At 36.2% G+C, this 18,682-nt stretch overlaps 1 protein-coding gene across 3 annotated transcripts in view; it reads left to right on the top strand.

Moving 5' to 3' along the window:
• GRB14 (growth factor receptor bound protein 14) overlaps positions 1-11,360 on the top strand; it is a 156,139-nt gene extending 144,779 nt beyond the window's left edge. For all 3 annotated transcript variants that reach the window (XM_072612169.1, XM_072612170.1, XM_072612171.1), the window contains 5 exons: positions 3,921-4,037; positions 4,131-4,200; positions 4,334-4,421; positions 8,701-8,794; positions 10,851-11,360. In XM_072612169.1, coding sequence (XP_072468270.1) covers positions 3,921-4,037; positions 4,131-4,200; positions 4,334-4,421; positions 8,701-8,794; positions 10,851-10,997 — 516 coding nt within the window. In that variant the 3' untranslated portion in view covers positions 10,998-11,360. The remainder of the gene's footprint in view (positions 1-3,920; positions 4,038-4,130; positions 4,201-4,333; positions 4,422-8,700; positions 8,795-10,850) is intronic.
• Positions 11,361-18,682: the final 7,322 nt, after the last annotated feature.

Raw genomic sequence — 18,682 nt, 5'->3', positions numbered from 1 at the left:
ATTTAGATTTCCATGCTGGTGTTACAAGTAGATTAACTTGTATTTTTGGAACCTGCATTTGCTCTTGGATTTAAAATATTCTCTTCATGGCTGTGCCCAAGGAAAGAACATTTACCCTACGTGTAATGTAGCAGATGAAATGCTCAGTTCTAGGAATGAGGCATGAAATAATGTTGATTAGAAAGCTTGATAGACTATACAGGAAAAGAGCTCCGAAGCAGTTAGTGATGTTACTTTAAGTTACAGAAGAGTGAGTTTCCATCTTTGTATTGTTCTGCCTACAAACCACAAACTAAGAGCTACGTATCTTGTTGAATTTTCTAAAAGTGACCACTTTAAAATGAGCATTTTGCAAATAATTTGATCACTTATCCTTATGCACAAGAAAAATAGATTTGTGAGTTTGAGGGTTATTATATTCTTGTGATATCCAGAGAATATAGAGAATTGTGTTGGCTAAACTTCTTTGGTAAACTTAGGCATGGGAAGGCGTTAGTGAATTGATCTGTATCATTGGGAAGGAATGCTAAATCAATAAGACCCCATATGCATTGGATAGCAATAGTTATTGCAGACCTAATCCTAAAAGGGTGTGTGTGTGTAACAGACACACACAAACACGCACACACAGAAAACCCAACATCTTCCTTTGGTAGCTGCACTTTCTTTTTCAAAGAACTAAAATTCTGCTGTTCAAGACAGCAACTTAATTTTTTTGGGGGGTGGGCAGTTGTTTAATTTTTAGAAAATATATTACTATCCATCTGTCCTCATCACTCATGTTCTGAAAGTAACAGTATGCAGGTATGTACCCTATTTGGAGGTAGTACAACTGTTGACCATCTTCTGAGTTTATTTATGAATGAAAAGACTGGTATGGGATTAATCCTTTTGCATTGAGTCCTTTCATCTACTAATGACTCACTTATCACCTAACACCACAATATATTTATAAAACAATGAATGCAGATCCTTTAAAATGCAGATTGCTTTCCAGAAAAAAAACAAAAACAAAACCTGAATGGAAATGTAAGAGCAGTATGTGAACTATTGGGTCCTGCCTCCCTGATTCATCATAAATGCGACAAGGACGTTTATTTGTGCATATGCTGTCGGTGGAGCAACTGTTTTTGATTCATACAGGGACATTTGTGAAGGCCTGATTTTAGTTGCAACATTGCTATCCTCCACTATTTTAAAATTGTGCTTAAGAATAACTTTTTACATCAAGGGTACAGTCTGTGATTCCTTTTGCTCACACAGAATCCCAGTGGCATATTTAAATGACTGCTTTGCTCATTCCCTTTCAAAAGTAGGGATTTTTTCATAATACCACCCTCAATAGTAATGAAAACTAGCATTATGTAACTTTTTAAAGTTTTTAGGGTGCTTTACAAATGTCTGATTTTTATCCTCATAATCCTGGCAGGTAAGTACAGTGATAATATGTATAATTATCATACATAATATTGCAATCTCCATTTTACAGATGAGGAAAATGAAGTAAAAAGACTTTAACTAACTTGCCCAGAGTCACACAACTTCTAAGTGACTAAGGCAGGATTTGAACTAGGTTCTTTCTGACTTTAGATCCTTCATTTTATCCATCGTACCACCTAACTGCCTAATGAGGCATACCAATAGCTTATAAACACATGTAAGAACGTCAGCTGTTTGTACATCAAGAATCTCTATTTCTTGCTATCAGCTGAACTGCTGATCCTAACCAGCTGTATCACAATAAGAGTAAAAGTAGGAATAGGTGATAATGAGTGTTTTTGTCCTTTACTAGTCCCAGAAAAGATAAGGAGAATGCAAATCTTACTGATAGTGGGATATTTCAATGCAAAAATCATATCTTGATGGCTTAGGATATTAACTTGATGGGTCCTGGTGAAGCCACAGAGCCTTCTCTGTACAGGGAGTACTTTGTCCATTCCTCAGAGGAAAATGCTAGAAAAAGGAGATTTTTAACTTAACTTCACAGATTCTAATAATGCTTTTACTGTTGCTTTCCTCTGTGGTAGAATGAACAAGCTGAAAACAACTCTTTAAGTCAGATTATTCCTCACATTTCTGTGTTAGAGATAAATTCTTCATACTTTTAATTGTCATTATGCCAGGGGAAATAGACACTTTCTGTATTCCTGCATTGGTTTTCTCCCCCCTTACAGTCAAGTAATTAGGGGTATAAGATCTTGTTTTTTTTTCATTGCTGACTTATGTACTCCAGGAAAAAAAAAGAAACACCTGATTGTGTTTATTTTTCTTTCCTAACAGTATTTCTATGTTATCAGAAACTTTAGATTACATAGCCCATCTTGGCATGTGAAGATAGAGATATTCTAAGGATAAAGCTACCATTATGATGGAGGCTAGATACTCAGTGCAGACCTATGTGTTTGAGGCAGGTGGAGGCGTTTCATTAATGTCAGCAAAGCAGAAGTACATCTGGCTGGTCGACAGCCGTGCCCATAAGATCACGGGGTGAAAAGGGCAAACTAAGGTGTGACAGCAAATAGAGATTACAGAGACAGCATCTGTCTGGAAAGAGCAGCTGTCAGTTATAACATAAAGGACCCTCTAACAAATGGAAGATTGCATGCAGGATCTCTAGAAATAGAGATGAAACATAAAAAAAGATGGTTGGCTGCTCCAGTGTGGTTTGAAGACAACATCACAATATGGTAATATACTCTGAAGTGCTATGTGGCACGAAGTAAGTCCTAAGATTTTTTGTGGGGAGTGTTTTTATTCAAACACATATTTGACTGTGATCTGTTATATGAAACAAGGACTGGCTGGATCCAAGAAGACAGATCTAAAAAGTCCTTACTGAGCCATGGGGTCCCCCAGATGCAGGTAGGAAACTAATTTACCATTAGATCTTCATTTTTATTTTTGCCCTTTCCTTATTATCTGATGGGAAATAACTATTAAAGACTCTGTGTCCTTTTGGAAGGTTATCATTATTTGGGGGTGGGGGTGGAGAGACGAAATACGGTGTGTTCAACTCTATTGTCGCCCGAATTGAGATTCTACTGACTCCGGTTTATTTATTTATTTATTTTTGCAGTTTGCTAGTCTAAGGACTACTGACTCAGTGTTGTTGGGAAGCAAATCTCATCTACTACTATTACTACAAAAATTGATAATTAGATATCAGGGTGTCTGTTCACAACTTTGGAGGAAAGAAATGGAGAAAGTTGTTGGATTGAATCAAGATGGCATATAGGCTTTTTAGTTTTTGCTGGCATCAGACAATGTCTCTCTCATCCCTTTGTTCAGCATAAAGAGATTTGTTTTTAGAGCTCTCAGTTTTATTTGTTCTGCCTTACAAAGTGAAAATTGTGTTTTATAAAGTTACAAGATAATTTCTCTCTTAACTGAAAATTCTAGATTATCCTGTAACTTTATAAAACACAATTTTCACTTAGTGAGATAAAACAAATAAATATAAGTGCTCTAAAGACAGGTCTCTTAATGCTGAACAAAGGGATGAGAGAGACATTGTCTCATGCCAGCAAGAACTAAAAAGATTATTGAAGGCCATTGAAATGATTATTCCCTTCTGAGTTGTATTTTTTCAACCCTAAATGAGAATGTGAGCAGATAGTATTGCTTCACTTGACAGATGGATTCTCTCTGTACTGTATGTTTTTAATCTTTGTAGTCTGTTAACTTAATCTTATTGTACTAACCACTTAAAATAATCAAAACAAATGTTTTTTTTTTTCTGTTTTAGGACCTCTATAATAAAAGAAACCCACAGATGTTTTAACTTCTTAATTTCCCTGAAGGTTTTTGGTTTGGTTTGTCAGCCCTCCTTGCTCGGTGGATCATCATGCCCTAGAATGAAGAACAATATTGGAAGACAACCTACCAAAAAATTTTAATATTAAAAGTGAATTTTTTTTCAGAGAAGCATCTCAGAGAATTCCCTTGTTGCAATGGACTTCTCAGGCCATAAAAGCAGAGTTATAGAAAATCCTACTGAAGCTCTTTCAGTTGCTGTTGAAGAAGGATTAGCATGGAGGGTATAATAAAAATTTCTTTTTAAAAGATTATTTATAATTTTTGTTTTTTTCCATTGAAAATTTGAAAAGTGCTTTTTTTCCTTCCCTGCTCAGAAAAAAGGATGTTTACGACTGAACGCACATGGTAGCCCCACTGCTTCTCAAAGTTCCTCAGCAAACTTAGGTATGTTTGTTTGTTACTGGAAATAGAATTCCTGTAAATGTGTAGCTGACTTCAGGATGGATGTGGTAGAAACTTCACTTGACTTGTAATCTTAAGAGAGAAATCTTGAAATATATTCATATAATTTCTCCAGCTATTCATAGGGCACAGCCATGGTTTCATCACAGAATTTCCAGAGATGAGGCTCAACGATTGATCATTCAGCAAGGACTTGTAGATGGGTAAGTACAGTGTCTAACAGCTGCTTTCAGTAGGAGGTATAGAGACAAGAGCACATCCATGCCTGGATGGAGTGTGCCTGTTCTGTGCTCCTCCCATAGTCCATGACTGGCCTTTTCATGGTCACAAGGCACAAAACAGATGAAAGCAAAAACAAATGAGGAAGATTCTCCTCAGTTGAGTCCTCCGCCATCAGTTACATTTCCCACTGTGTGCCAATTTGAGAAAGTTTATTGTTGGTCACAGATGTTCATTATTGGAGAAAAACAGAGCTTGAGTTTTGGGTGCCAGTTACGTTGGCAGCGGTGGCTGGGGAAGAAATGACAACAACAAACATGTTTTGATTTAATCATACAACTAATTTGCTATATTAGTGTGTACATATTTCCTCAAATTTATTCCCACTAATTGTATTTTTAAGATAGTTTTTTAGACTGAGGAATAATTGTCCACTATTCCAGCCTCTGCCCAGAGAGGGAAAGGGAAGAGGAGGAGCTTGTCTGAATTAATTAAATGCTGGTTCTTTCCTATTTGTGATACAGATTTTCTGCTTATTTTCACTGTCAGCTTTTAATCCTCTCTAACTTGTTTATATTCCTAATTGGTAGAGATTATGAGAAATGTTAAGTGTGATTCGGGGCCGTTGTTTAGAGTTATATTCCTAGATTTTCTTTGGTTCTTTGATGAACCAAATAAATGCAAGCAAAGAAAGTTATAACATTTAATATGTGGGTAATACTCACGAGACCTTTCTTTTTTCTTTAGTGAAGCTTAAAAAAAGTTTTATGTTCTAAAGTACCACAAAGTACTTTGTGGACAAAGTTGGTCTTGGTATGATGCAGTTTCTTTATAGGAGTTTATCCATAGAACTTATTCTGTTATGATGATATTGTAGTGTTATCTGAATTCCCACAGTGCGTATTGTTTTCTTACCCGTCCCTTTTATCTTAATTTTAATATTTTAATAAAGGTAGCCACATAATTGAAGAATATTTAAAATTTACTGGGTTTGCCAACCAAAACTGTCTGCAGATTGTTAAGATTCCTACCCTCAGATCAATAAAGCAAGCGTTCATTTTTAACACCTATTATGGGCCTGGGGCTGTGGAGCCCCCGGGGTGGTGGTGGTACAAGAGGGTAGGTACAAGCACAAAGAATGAAACAATTCCAACTTGCAATTGCCTTGTATTCTAATAGGGGGAGACAAGTACATATAAAAGTATATACAGCCTATTTATAAAGCATATATTTTTACATGTATGTACATATATATGGTATGTTTGTGTGTGTCTATATACAGAGAGAGAGAGAGGTAAATATGGTGTATGTATGTTCATCCTTTGTTGCTAAAGAAGACCATGCCATCAGAGAAATAATGACATGACTTGCACTTGACTTTGTTTTGAGTGAGGGAGGGCTGTGCACGTCATGGTATGATATGGGGGAAAGAAGGTAAGGTTTCATTCAGAAGATGATACTTGAATAGTTTCTTAAATAAGAGAGACTATGAAGCAGATATAAGGAGGTAGTACATTCTAGGTTAGGCATGGAGGATATCCAGTGCAAAAGCATGGAAGTGGGAGATTGAATGTTGTATATAAGGAACAGAGAGAAGTCCAGTTGGGCTAGATGACAAAGTATTTAGGATGGGGAGTCATGTCCTTTAAGGCTGGAAAATTAGGTTTGGTGAGTCCAGTTTGTGTAGCTCTTTAAAAACTATTTCTAGGAGTTTACATTTTATTTCTATAAGCAAGAGGAAAACAAAGGAATTGGTTGCATAAGGATGACAAATGGCTAGATCTCTGCTTAAGGAAAATTATTTTGTCAGCCTTATGTAGGATGGACTGGAATGGGAAAAATTTGAGGCAGAGAGACTGATTAGGAGACCCTTAAAATAATCTAAGCAAAGGCTGGTGAGAGCTGAACTAAAGTGGCAGCTATGCCCAAGGCGAGGAATCAAAAGCAAGAAATGTTGTGAAAGTAGAAACAATAAGATTGGGCCACTGATTCCATGTGAGAGAGAGGGAGGAGTTGAGGATGCTGCTGAAGTTAACAAGCCTGAGAGCCTGGAATGACGGTGATGCCTTTGAGAGAAGATAAATTGGAAGAGAGGAAGTTTAAGGGGCAAGATAAGTTTATTTTTTGGATATGAGTTTACTATTTCTCTAGAATATTCAATTTGAAATATCCAATGTACAGCTGATGATGCAGCATTGAAGGTTGTATAAGTCTGGGAGTCATCTGCATTGATAGCTAAATCCATGGAAGCTAATAAGGTTACTGAGAGAGAGGGAGAAGAGAAGAGGCCTTAGGGAACAACCCTGTGGAAGACTCACTGTTAGGAAAAGTCTAGGAACAAGTGATCAGGAGAGTAAAGTTTAAAAACTTAAAATATTGAAATCCAGGTCTCAAGAACAAGAATTTCATAAGAGTTCTGCAAATGAATAAAAAGATCGAGAGTTGGATGCTGTTAGTTAGTGTGGGGGATACAAAATATTGACATGGCTGGTCTACTCTCAAATTGCTTAAATCTGGTTAGAGAACTATATTTTTCTGAAAATATTGAGTATTTTAGAAATTTTCATTAATTCTGGTTCATGTTTTTAGTTATTTTAAATGATGACTTACTGTAGCTTGCATATACATAATAAGAAAACATTTTTACATTTATCTTAGCCAAATGATGCTGGTGATTTAACATCAAGGATATTTTAATTTCAGTAGAAGATTTTTGTGGGGACTCGATACTGATTTAAGGGTAAATGAAATTTTTATGAAAGGGATTATCACAAGCACTTTTTGAAAATGGAGAAATATTTAAGATTTGCAAATATTAATTGATCAGTATGCATTTATTGGCTACCTGCTATGTGCCAGGCAACCTCACAGGGTTGCCATGAGGAAATTACTTTGTTAACCTCACTGCATTATATAAATGTGAGATATTTTACAGTTTATTAGAGATTAATGTTATATTTAAAAGACTACCTCAATTTAAATCTAATGGGAGCAGAAGGCATAAAGGATTTTTAAAAAGGCTGAGGGGAGGACTTTTATATTATTTTTTATCTACCTTCAGCCTTGTGTCATTTTGATATTATAAGAATATACAAAGAATATACCTTTGTTTAACTTTTTTCTACATCACCTTGGAAAGAATTGATCCACTAGGTGGTGGTAGTGTACTACTTAGGAGAGAAAAAAGATTTACAACTTGATTTACCAATAAAATTCACTTTTGTCTTATCTGCCAATGATGTAATGTCTGGAATTTCACACTAACACAAATGAAATGGGACTATCACTGGACAGGCACTGAAGCTCAAATCTAAATGCCTTTCTAACTAAGCACCAGGGAAAGTAGCATAGGATTTGCCATTGGGGTTTGTTGAAAACAGGCTGTTTGCCAGCAATTAATACAAAACTGGTTTTATGCTGTCTTGCCGGTAAATAAGGATCCATGTCTGGCAGCATTTTTCTCTCAGGCCATTAGGCCACGTCTTGTTTTCTAGCTTGATATATCAGAAGATTTTTTTTTTTTTTTTGCCTCATCTTTCAAGGTTAAAATGAGTTTTGTTTTGTTTTACAAATTTTCTTTTCTATTGTCTTTAAGGTCCTTATGCTTTTTCCATTTTGTTAAATTTTCTGCTCTTATTTAAACAGAAAATCATTTCAAGATTATGGCATTTAATCTATTCCTCTCTTACTATTCTCATTGTGTAATACGTTTGTAACATTAGCAACCAGACCAGACCCTCCCCACCCCCCAAAAAACCCAAAAGGGATTGCAGAGAACATACCAAAGTTAAAAAAAAGTAGTTAAGGCTTCTTTCCAGGTGGGAATTTTTCTTTTTCAGGGCTTAATGTGACTTGTGAGGTAAAGTAATAGGATGCCGATGTCATTTCTTCTAGTTAATAGTATTCACACTTAGATGTCAATACTCAATTTCCCCATATGAAAACCACATGTTCCCAGTTGTTGATGCTTACAAAGCATTTTATTTTGGGAGGAAAGCTCTAGGAAATGAAAGACTGAGACTGTTAAAAATGACATACTTTAATTTAGATGACAGTTGTAGCTGAGATTTTCTGAGAAAAATTACACAAAATTTCTTGACCTTGCCGAGTTTGTTTCATACCATTGAAATTCACATGAAAGGTATATATAAAAGTGGGCTTACTGCATTCAGACATAACTGCACATTTACTTCTGTGTTTGGCTGTTTCTTTGAAATTCATGCATTCCTCAGAAACATACTGAACTGCCTTCTTTCTCCTTAGAGTTTTCTTGGTACGGGACAGCCAAAGTAACCCCAAAACCTTTGTACTTTCATTGAGCCATGGACAAAAGATAAAACATTTTCAAATTATACCAGTAAGTAATTTATAATTGCACATTCTTGTATTGGGAATTATCTCCATGAATACAATTTTGGGAATTTTTTATTCTTTTATTAAATATTATTTGGAAGATTTTGTTTTGACTGGAGCTATGCTTGGCACAAATATCTTTTAGGTCTGAATTGATAGGAGTAGAGAAAATGTTTGAAAAATTGAATTTCCTTCAGTTCTATAAAATTGATTTAGCGATGTTGTATTCCCTGCCACCTGTTGTTAAAAGCCCCTGTAAAGAAACCTTCTTCTGAATTTTGTTTAGTTCTTTCTCTGTGAAACCATCATTTTACAGCTTCTCTCTCTTCAGTTCTCCTAAATGCCCTGATTTATGTCTTTGCAAGGAAATATTGTGAAACTTTGGGGAAGTGTTAATGCACATTTTCTTAGCTCAGGTCAATTAAATTTTTTTTTTGAATGAAGTATTATTACTGGGATGATGATTTTATCATTCTTGTCTTTTTTCAATTGGGTTCAGATAGAAATAGTCCTAAGGCAAGTTGCTATCCTGCCATTTATTATTTATTTATAATCAGTGTTCTTATACTTATACAGGTACACATTTTAAAAATAACCTGATTTTTATAGTTGAATAAAAGAGGTGAGATATAAGCTCATCCTCTGTAGGCTTATTCAGAGGATCCATGTAGGAGCAAACAAAATACTAGGAATGACATATTACTTCAAACTGTTCTCACATGATCTTTAATTCCCCAGCCAAGTCTCCATATTTTGAAAGCATTTCATTCTGTGTAACTTGAATTATGAGTATAATTTTTTCCAACTTTTTATGAATCAGTGTTCTGCCCAGGGAATTGTGGGAAATGGTTCAGTCTATAATAATGGTCCAATTCCATTACAATTTCTTGGTTGCGTTCTGCATGATACTTGTATTTCTAATATGGGCTTGTCCTCTATGACTTCATGGAAGATCATGCATTTATGATGTATAATCCTTGCCATCATATCAGGTCATGTCATGCTAAACATTTGATAGATGCTAAATTTTTACAGACAGTAAGGATGTGGCACTGTCTTTATTGTTTCTTTGTGTTTGTCATTATTGTTATAATCTCATTTTCATCTTTTTTGGGGTGATGATGGTTCACATAGAAACAAGTCAGTGCCCCATTGTTTTGTATTTCCTGTTCTATGAACTATTACACAGGCACATGAAATAATAACTTAAGCACCTCTTGTTCCTGTATGATTTGAATCACCTATGTCAGGTTACTCCTCTTCCACTACTTAGGAGACAACTTTTTTTCTTCATCTTTGAGGGCGGGATGCTATTGAGTGGTAGGGAGGAAGTCCAGGGAAAGGGTCAGAAATGTCCTCTGCTCTCAGTCAAGGGCATTAAAACTTCCAGGAAGAATGCTTCTCCCTTCACTAAGTGTTATAGCTTGAGGCTTGCATTACTCCTGATTTTTCTCTCTTCAGAATGATCCGGAGCCTATAAAATGTATTCTCCTACTTTCTTGATTATATGATCAATATTTTTCCTGCAGAGGTTAACTATTTAATGCCGAAGAGTTTTAATGCAAAAAAAAAAAAAAAAAAAAGATGTTCTGTTAGGTTGATATTTCATTGTCTCAGAATGAATTAAATGATGCAAATTGTGTGAATATTTATTTTGAATACACTGATTGGAAGTTAAGAGACAAAACTTAAGCCTGGAGATGTGTTTTCTATAAGATATAGTCAGTTGTGAACTTTTGTTTCCTTTTCAAAGTGTTAAGGCCTACTCCATTATTAATACATCTAGGTATATCTTATCAGGTTGATTAGCAGATGTGGCAGGGGGCGGGGGATAGAGATACATTGTTCACTAGATATACTTAACTTGATTATATCAATGATATTAAAGCTAGGAAGTGAATTCTTCCTCAGTTCTATTTCCGAAGGTGCCTTGTTTCTATTGGGCCATAAATTTTGGTCTCTAAACTCTCACAGGGGAAGAGAAGATATTTGTAGGCTGTTGTTGGTCTAAGTCATTTGCATTTTTGCCACCATTAAGCAGTTTATCATTCCCCTTGCAGCTAGAAGATGATGGTGAAATGTTTCATACCCTGGATGATGGCCACACAAGATTTACTGATCTCATACAATTAGTGGAGTTCTACCAGCTCAATAAGGGTGTACTTCCTTGCAAGTTAAAACATTACTGTTCTCGGATTGCTCTTTAACCAAAACAGAAGTTACCCAATAAATAAAGGAGAGAAAAGAATTTCAGAATGATTTCTTAAAGTCCATGTGTTGTGGAAAAGCTGCCATTGGTGAGAAGAATAGACAGTTCATCGATAGACTACAAAGAATAGTCTGTGAATCATAAATTAGAGGCCACCTTCAATTTGCATTGGATTCGATATTTTAAAATACATTGTAGTCTAAATTAAATATGAAAAACTTATTTTTGTGTGTTCTGGTATAGTGTTATAGTTCTGTAATCCTTCAAACAGGAATCTTTTAAACACTTTTGGGTTTATTTACTCTAATAATGTTGCTGCTCTTACATATGAGTATAATAAAAGAAATTCCTTGAGCTCCAAGTGAATTGTTGGTAGACTCGGTTCTTTACTTCTGTGATGTTTTCTTTCGGGTATCCCACAGTGTATGGTGGGTGCATGCTCACATTCAGTCCCTGCTTCTGGGGAGGCTAAAGCTGGCAGATCTCTTGAGTTCCAGGGTTCTGAACTGCACTGGACCAAGCAATTGAGTGTCCATGCTAAGTCTGACATCAGTTTGGTGAGTCCCAGTAGGAAGGGAAGGAAGGGGAAGTTGTTTAAGAAGGGCAGACTGCCCAGATTAGAAAAGGAGCAGTTCAGAGCTTCCATGCCATTCAGTAGTGGGATCCATCCTGGACATGAGAGAGGGAGATGCTAGTCTCAGATCAGCATATAGTATGACTTTACTTATCAATTGAAGATACACTGCATATCATATGTAAATCTCAACAATTATTTTGTATTATTATTTTAGCCTAACTTTTTTGACTTTTTCGTGTAGTTCATATCTGTTGATATTTTGCAAGGAAAGTCTTAAAAATGGAATATTATATTGTACATTGATTTATGGCAGGTAAATACTATTCAATAATTCAGTATTCTGGTGCTTACTCTGGCCTGATTGTTATTGAGGTGGTAGCCCATAAGTTAGTCACTGTGGCCCATTTCATTTTGGTGTTGATTTTGTAATGATTAACTGAACCTACTAAAAAACCAACCAACTAACTAATCAGCATTGATGCTGAGGTGGTTCTCATATCTATTCTCATGCACGTATTTTCCAGTAGCTCATAAACTGTACTTATCATTTTCCTAGGATGCATTATTCACTATGGTAATCACTCATTATGAATAAAAGTTGCATGGTTATAGTTTTTGCCACATATGTAAGTGCTTCCTTACTAGAACAATTTATAGGAAGGAGTAAACCACTGTTCTTCCCTCTTCCTCTGCTGTGAAACTCATATGCCTTGTTAGGCCTATGAGACAACTTGAGAAACCTGAGACTACTTCAGCACTTAGCCCAGTAATAAATGCTCTTTGACTGACTGACAGACCCTGACCCATTTTCTCTCTAAATAGACTGAGGTGCTGTTGGCAGGGTGAGGTGACTTTACTTTATCTGTCCTTTAGACTGTGGTAGTAAGTATCCTTGAGACACTCAAAGACTCATGCCCAACAAGATGAACATTTCATCTGAGATATCTTCAAAATGTTGAAGTTCTGAAAGAAAATCACCCTTTTGACAAATCATAATAGAAAGCTTTTGTCTTTTCAGCATATGTAATTTTATTTTCAAAAGATTAAATATTTGTATGAACTAGCATTGAAGATATAAATGAAATACTATTAACATTTATGTAGTACTGCAAAGAATCATTCTTGTTTTTTAAAATACAACTTTTAGTTACAGATATGAGAACAAATTCTTACATTACTTATCTTTCACTCTTCCTTTTCCTCTCCCACTCTCCTGCTTCTACTCCCTTCCTCTCCCTTTTCTCCCTGCTCTCCCTGGAGAGTATTCACACTTATATGTCAATACTCAGTTTCCTCATACGACAACCACACATTATAGTTTTAATGATGCCTACCTTGTGTCATGGGCAACTAGATAGAGCAGTGGGCTCGGAATCAGGAAGAGGAATTTTCATGAGTTCAGATCTAGCCTCAGACACTTCCTTAGCTGTGTGATCCTGGGCATGTCACTTAACTCCGTTTGTCTCAGTTTCCTTATCTGTAAAATGAGTTGGAGAAGGAAATGGCAAACCACTCCTGTATCTTTGCCAAGAAAACCCCAAATGGGGTCACAGATAGTTGAACATGACTAAAATTCCTGAACGACCTTGTCAGCTTTGTGTGGGGCAAACTACCTGAAATAGTAGGCTGAGCCTGTTAAAAGTGATGCAAACATTTACATTTCAGGTTTTCTGAGAAAATTATGCACAGTTTTTGACTTTGCTGAGTTACAGCTGAAATAGACATGAAGTGACAAACTTTAAGAATGAACTTAGGTGCCTTTTGGACATAATTGTGTAAACTCTCAACACAGGTGCAGGTCAACAGCTCACCTGTCATGAACTGTCTTAGAGATTTACCTGAAAGAGGGGAATGATTTGTCCAAACTACAACTACTATACATCAGAGTCAGAACTTGAACCCAAATCTTATTGACTCCCAAGACAATCCTCTGTCCAGAACTCCACCATTTTCTCTTCAAACACCGAGTGGTAAAATTCCCAGAGTGCCCTTCAACAGAATATGGAACATACAATGGAAAAACATGGTGAGGGAGGAAGGGGGGAGGGGAGAGACAAAGATAGAGAGGAGAGAAAGAGAGAGACAGAGACAGAGAGAATGAGAATGAGCAAATACTTCCTGTAAAAAAAATGGCAGTATTTCATTTTATAAAGATGGCCCTGTATGGGCTCAGTTCAACCTGTAACGAAACTAGCAACTTTGTCTCTTGTACAAATTGGCACTATCAGTAGATGTAATTTTAAAAAATTGGTCCTGGATGACCAGTTTGTCAGTGTCTTTGATATTTGGTGACTATAACTTATTTATTCTTCATTACACATTGCTTTGGAATGAGATTGCTATTGAGGAGACTGAGTTTTATAGATAGTTGCTTACTTTCGTCATGGAGTGACTTGCAAGGAGGTTTGAGGAGTAAGTTGAGAAAGAGAAAGTAGAGAGCCTTTTCATTTCTGCTTTATTTTTTAGATCTTTACAGTGTTCTATTTACCCAGAAGCACGTGATCAGAATATTGGGCCTACCTTCAAAGGCAGCAACTATTGAAAAGTTTTAGGAAATAGAGTTGATTAGGTGGGGGTAAACATGATAAAAAAATGTAAATGTTTTAAAACTATTTATCATATTTTATTATCCATTTCTCTGCTTCCCTCTGCCATTTATATAATTTACCAAATTTGAACAGATTTTCATATTAGACTTTTCTTTGATTATATATCTTGTTATAGTTGATACTGCATCCTTTCAGAGGAGAAAATTTTTAAAAATAATTTTTTAAATATCAGGTTTTTTTGTTTTAGTAATCTTACTCTTCAGGAAGATAACACTGAGTAAAGAAGAAGGAATTATTAATTTATATCAAATAAGTAGCTAGTGAATTGGGAAGAAAACTAAAATGTATTTAAGAATGCATCAAAATTTCCCCATTTTTATTCCCTTTTATCTTCTTATTTTAAAAATTAATAGTTGTCGATGCCCCTTTTAGATTATGAATTTTCAGAGCATAGGAACTGAGTAATCTTTGAATTCTTTTAAGGTCTAAACTTTAGTATAGAATAGTGTTCACACTATTCTGTAGGGCTATCCCAAACTTCTTCTTTTGATTAATTTTCCTTAACTTGCTATTGTGTTGTCACTCTTCTGTTCAAGAACATCCAGTTCAGATATAGCGGTCTTGTTGCACAAGAAGTATAAAAAGGGGGTAATTTCCAGTAATTTGGAGCTGGATGAAGTCCCAAACTGGGAACTTCTCTTGGTGCTTGGGACCTCCTTAACTTGGAACATGAAACCTTTGCTGCCTGGGGCCTTCTTAACCTGAAACATCTCTCAGTAAGACTCATATCTTTCCAGTGGCGAGTTCCTCCTGGACCATTGTATGGAGGGACTGGATTTCGTTCTCCCCTCCTTGTTCTTGGCTTCTAGACTTCAAAACCATGCTCCCATGGAGGATACTATCTTCATCCTACCACACTCCCCCTTTATCCAGCTTTGTAGCTCCCTTTTGTGTATTGTATTATCTTCTCCTGTTATGATGAAAGCTCCTTGTGGGCAAAGACTATCTTTTTGCTCCTATTTATATCTCCACTGCTGAGCACAGTGCCTGGAACATAGCAGATATTTAATAAATACTTGTTTCCTTCCTTCTCCCTAGAGCCAGTGGTCATGACTCCATTTCTCATTGTGACGTCACTCCTCTGAATTCCTTAAAAGTGTCAACAATTCTCTGTCACATGCTTTAGGATGTACATGTTTTACTCTCATTAACTGTATCCTAGGCTCCTGTAATGGTAATTTAAATGGGAAGATCTTTCCCATTCATGAATAGGACCATGTGCCTGCCTGGGTCTTATGAAGTGTGAGCCACATGGAGCCTGTGATGGGAGGAGCTTGCTGAATGGCTGGAACAGGAAGAGGTAGAGCTAGAGTAAAGCTGAGAGAAAGTTAGAGAGCTGTCAGAGCTAGGAAGGATGCAGACAAGCCAGGCAGCTGGCTAGCATGAGTGAGAGAGCCTGCTTGTAATTTGTTTAAGGGAACTGGTTTGGGAGAAGCCTAACAGAGGGAAGGCTTGGGGATGGTGTTGTCCTCTGAATTGTTATTGTGTATAGATTGTTGTTGCTGTGATGGATTTGACTTTCAGGTGTTGAAATTTGGCTTTCTGGTATCTGAATAAATGTTTTGATTCTGTCTTCCTTGTGGAGAGTCTGTTGTATTTCACAATTCAAAATTGTGCCAGAATATTCATGGCTGCCATAAGGTGCTGTGAATATCACATTGGCGCTATAAATGGTGACCAGGATGGGATTGTGAAATATCAGACCTCTATTTGGAGGCAGGAGGGTTTTGGAAGAAGAAATGGATATCCCATGATAGGAGGATTTGCTTTAATCCCCCCTTGGTGAGAGAATGGGCTAAAAGCACCAGGCTCTGTGAAAACTGGGAACAAAGTCCACAGAAGGGAGGTCCTAGAGATTTAGAAAGATATTTGCAAGGGATACCAATAGAACAAGGGAAAGAACTGGCAGGGGTATGTAGAAGAGGCTGGGCCTTGCTAACAAGTTATTGCCTTATGTGTAAAAGCAGAGACAAGTTGCTGGAGAAGGAAGCTCAGATGGAAAAGGAGTAAATTGATTTGCAAGAGAAACGTTCTATGCTGAACTCAATAATATTAGTCACTAAATAGCATGACTTCATCAATATATAACATGTGTAAGTTGCATCCGAGTGGCACTTTGGCAACAGCTTCGATTGGCCTAAGTAGTAGGTGCTTATTAAATGTATGGTAAGTAAATAAGTGAAAGAATGCAATTGCTTTAACGTACACTTGTTTCCTGTGTCTAAAAGCTCTAGTAAGCTACTATGTGGTGAAGTTTGTAGTAGTCGTCATTTGTAAAAACTTAAAGAACTTTTTCTGTTGGCCTCATTACTCTTCAGGATGGAAGAGACAAGAGTATCATAAAGTTGGAAAACAAGTTAGAAAATTTTTCCGTTTGGTGAGAATTTTATTCTTGAGACATGCCATAACTGAAGGACTGATGAAGTAAGAGGTATGGTAGATATTAAAAAAAACTATCTTCAGCTCTGTATTCAAATAGAACAGGGGCAATTTTAGGTTTATATATAGCTAAGTATTTGATGGAATTTGTCTTCTAGGAGCTTGTAGTACACACAATTGAGAAGCAGAAAGTCAACTCTTTTTCTTGGGAGGAACAGCTGGATGATAATAACAACAGATTTTAATGGATTTTGTTTCAGTAAGTATTAGCTTCAGATTTATATTTGTGCTCAACATGGATGGCCCCTAGCTTAATAAAGCTGGAGAAATTAGAGACTTCTTTCTATTCAGTGAAGAAAGAACACAATGAAACCTGTTGTAACAGCAATTAAGTTATCCAATATAATTTCTTTTCTAAAATTTCTTTCTTGGCTTCTTGCCTACTAAAAAGTCAAATTTAGAATAGGATTCTGTCTTGTAGTTATCTACCCAGTTATTTCTGGAATGATTTGGAACATTTTCCTGTGTTTTTTTCTTTCCTGAGAGTAGTTTATAATCTTTCCTTAAGAATTTTTTACCCGTCAGTAATTGGCTTCTGTTGGAGTATTCCATGTGTTTCTTACTTTTCTTTTCCACATTAGCACTATTGACCAAGAACATGATTGTGCTTCTCTCCCTTTTGGCTTCTTAAAATTTTCAGGTCAATTTTTATTCTTTGACCACAGTTACCAGGCAGTTCCCAATGCTGTGGGATGGTATCATATAACATAAGAATGGAAAATACCTAATGTTTTTTAAGTAGTTATTAATTGGTTATTAAAAAACACAAAATTAAGTACCTATGATGTGTAGGGCACACTGGGGATTTTGTTGTTCAGTCATTTCAGTTATGTCCCTGTTTGGAATTTTCTTGGTAACAACAACTGTAACAAAGGGTAGGGCACTTTGGGGATATAAAGACAAATGAAATAGCCTTGGCTATTTAACATTCGACTGGGGAGATAATGTGTCCATAGTTATGTGAACACAAAATATATGGAAAGTAATCCAACATAAGTTAAAGAGGGAGAGACCACTAATAGCAGAGAGGGTCAGGTAAGACGTCTTCTAGGAGGTGGTATCTGATGGGCTTTCAAGGAAGCTAAGAATTCTTAGAGGTACAGTTGAGCAGAGAATATCTTCCAGACAAGGGAACCACTTCCTCAGAGATGCAGACACAGAAGATGAAATGTCTTGAGTAAACTCTAAGCCAATTTGACTAGAAGGAAAAATGTATGAAGAGTCATATGTATCAACGGGAGAGGAGTAGGTAGGGGCCAGATTATGAAAGACTCTAAACTGCAAGCCAAAAATTTTGCATTTTATCCTGGAGTTCATAGGAGGTCACTGAAGATCTTACCAGAAATTTCTACTGCAGTATGTTAAGAAGAGCTTTTTTGTTTGATAATTTTAAAATGGTACAATTCTTATTTATTTATAAATTTAATGGCAAGTATTTATTAAGGATCCAGTATTTTTAAATACTAGATACTAATGGATTAAAAAAAATGAATAAGAATTGTCTGCATCTTTCAAGGATGGGAAATGTATTAAATGAGATAATACAAGGATATGAATAATTTTTTTAAAATAAAGTTCTGAGGAAGAAAATGTTATTTTTAATTGTGGGGATCAGGTTCGTTGGTGAGATAGCATTAGAGCAGGATCGCTACCATCTTCATTGTTGGAAATTTTGAGTCAAAATGTTTTGTGTATATTAAAATGTGTAACATGGTGATAAGAGTGCTGGGTTTGGAGTTAGAAGACAGTAATTCATATTTATATAGCACCTTGAAGTTTACAAAGAACTTTATATACCTTGTCCCTTTTGGCACAACAACCCTGTGGGAATAGACAGCGTGAGTAATAGTACAATTTTATAGATGTGGAAACTGAGACACAGAGAGGGAAATAATTTTCCTTAGGATGGTAGCAGAGGAAGCTAGGTGACTCACTGGACAGAGTGCAGGGCCTGGAGTCAGGAAGAATTGAGTTAAAATCTGGCCTTAGATGCTTAACTGTGTGACCCTGGGCAAAGCAATTTACCTCTCTGTTTGCCTTAATCCACTGGAGAAGAAA

This window comes from Notamacropus eugenii, chromosome 5 (genome assembly GCF_028372415.1).
Source record: "Notamacropus eugenii isolate mMacEug1 chromosome 5, mMacEug1.pri_v2, whole genome shotgun sequence".
In the NCBI taxonomy this organism is placed as follows: Eukaryota; Metazoa; Chordata; class Mammalia; order Diprotodontia; family Macropodidae; genus Notamacropus; species Notamacropus eugenii.
This window is presented reverse-complemented; position numbering and strand designations above follow the sequence as displayed.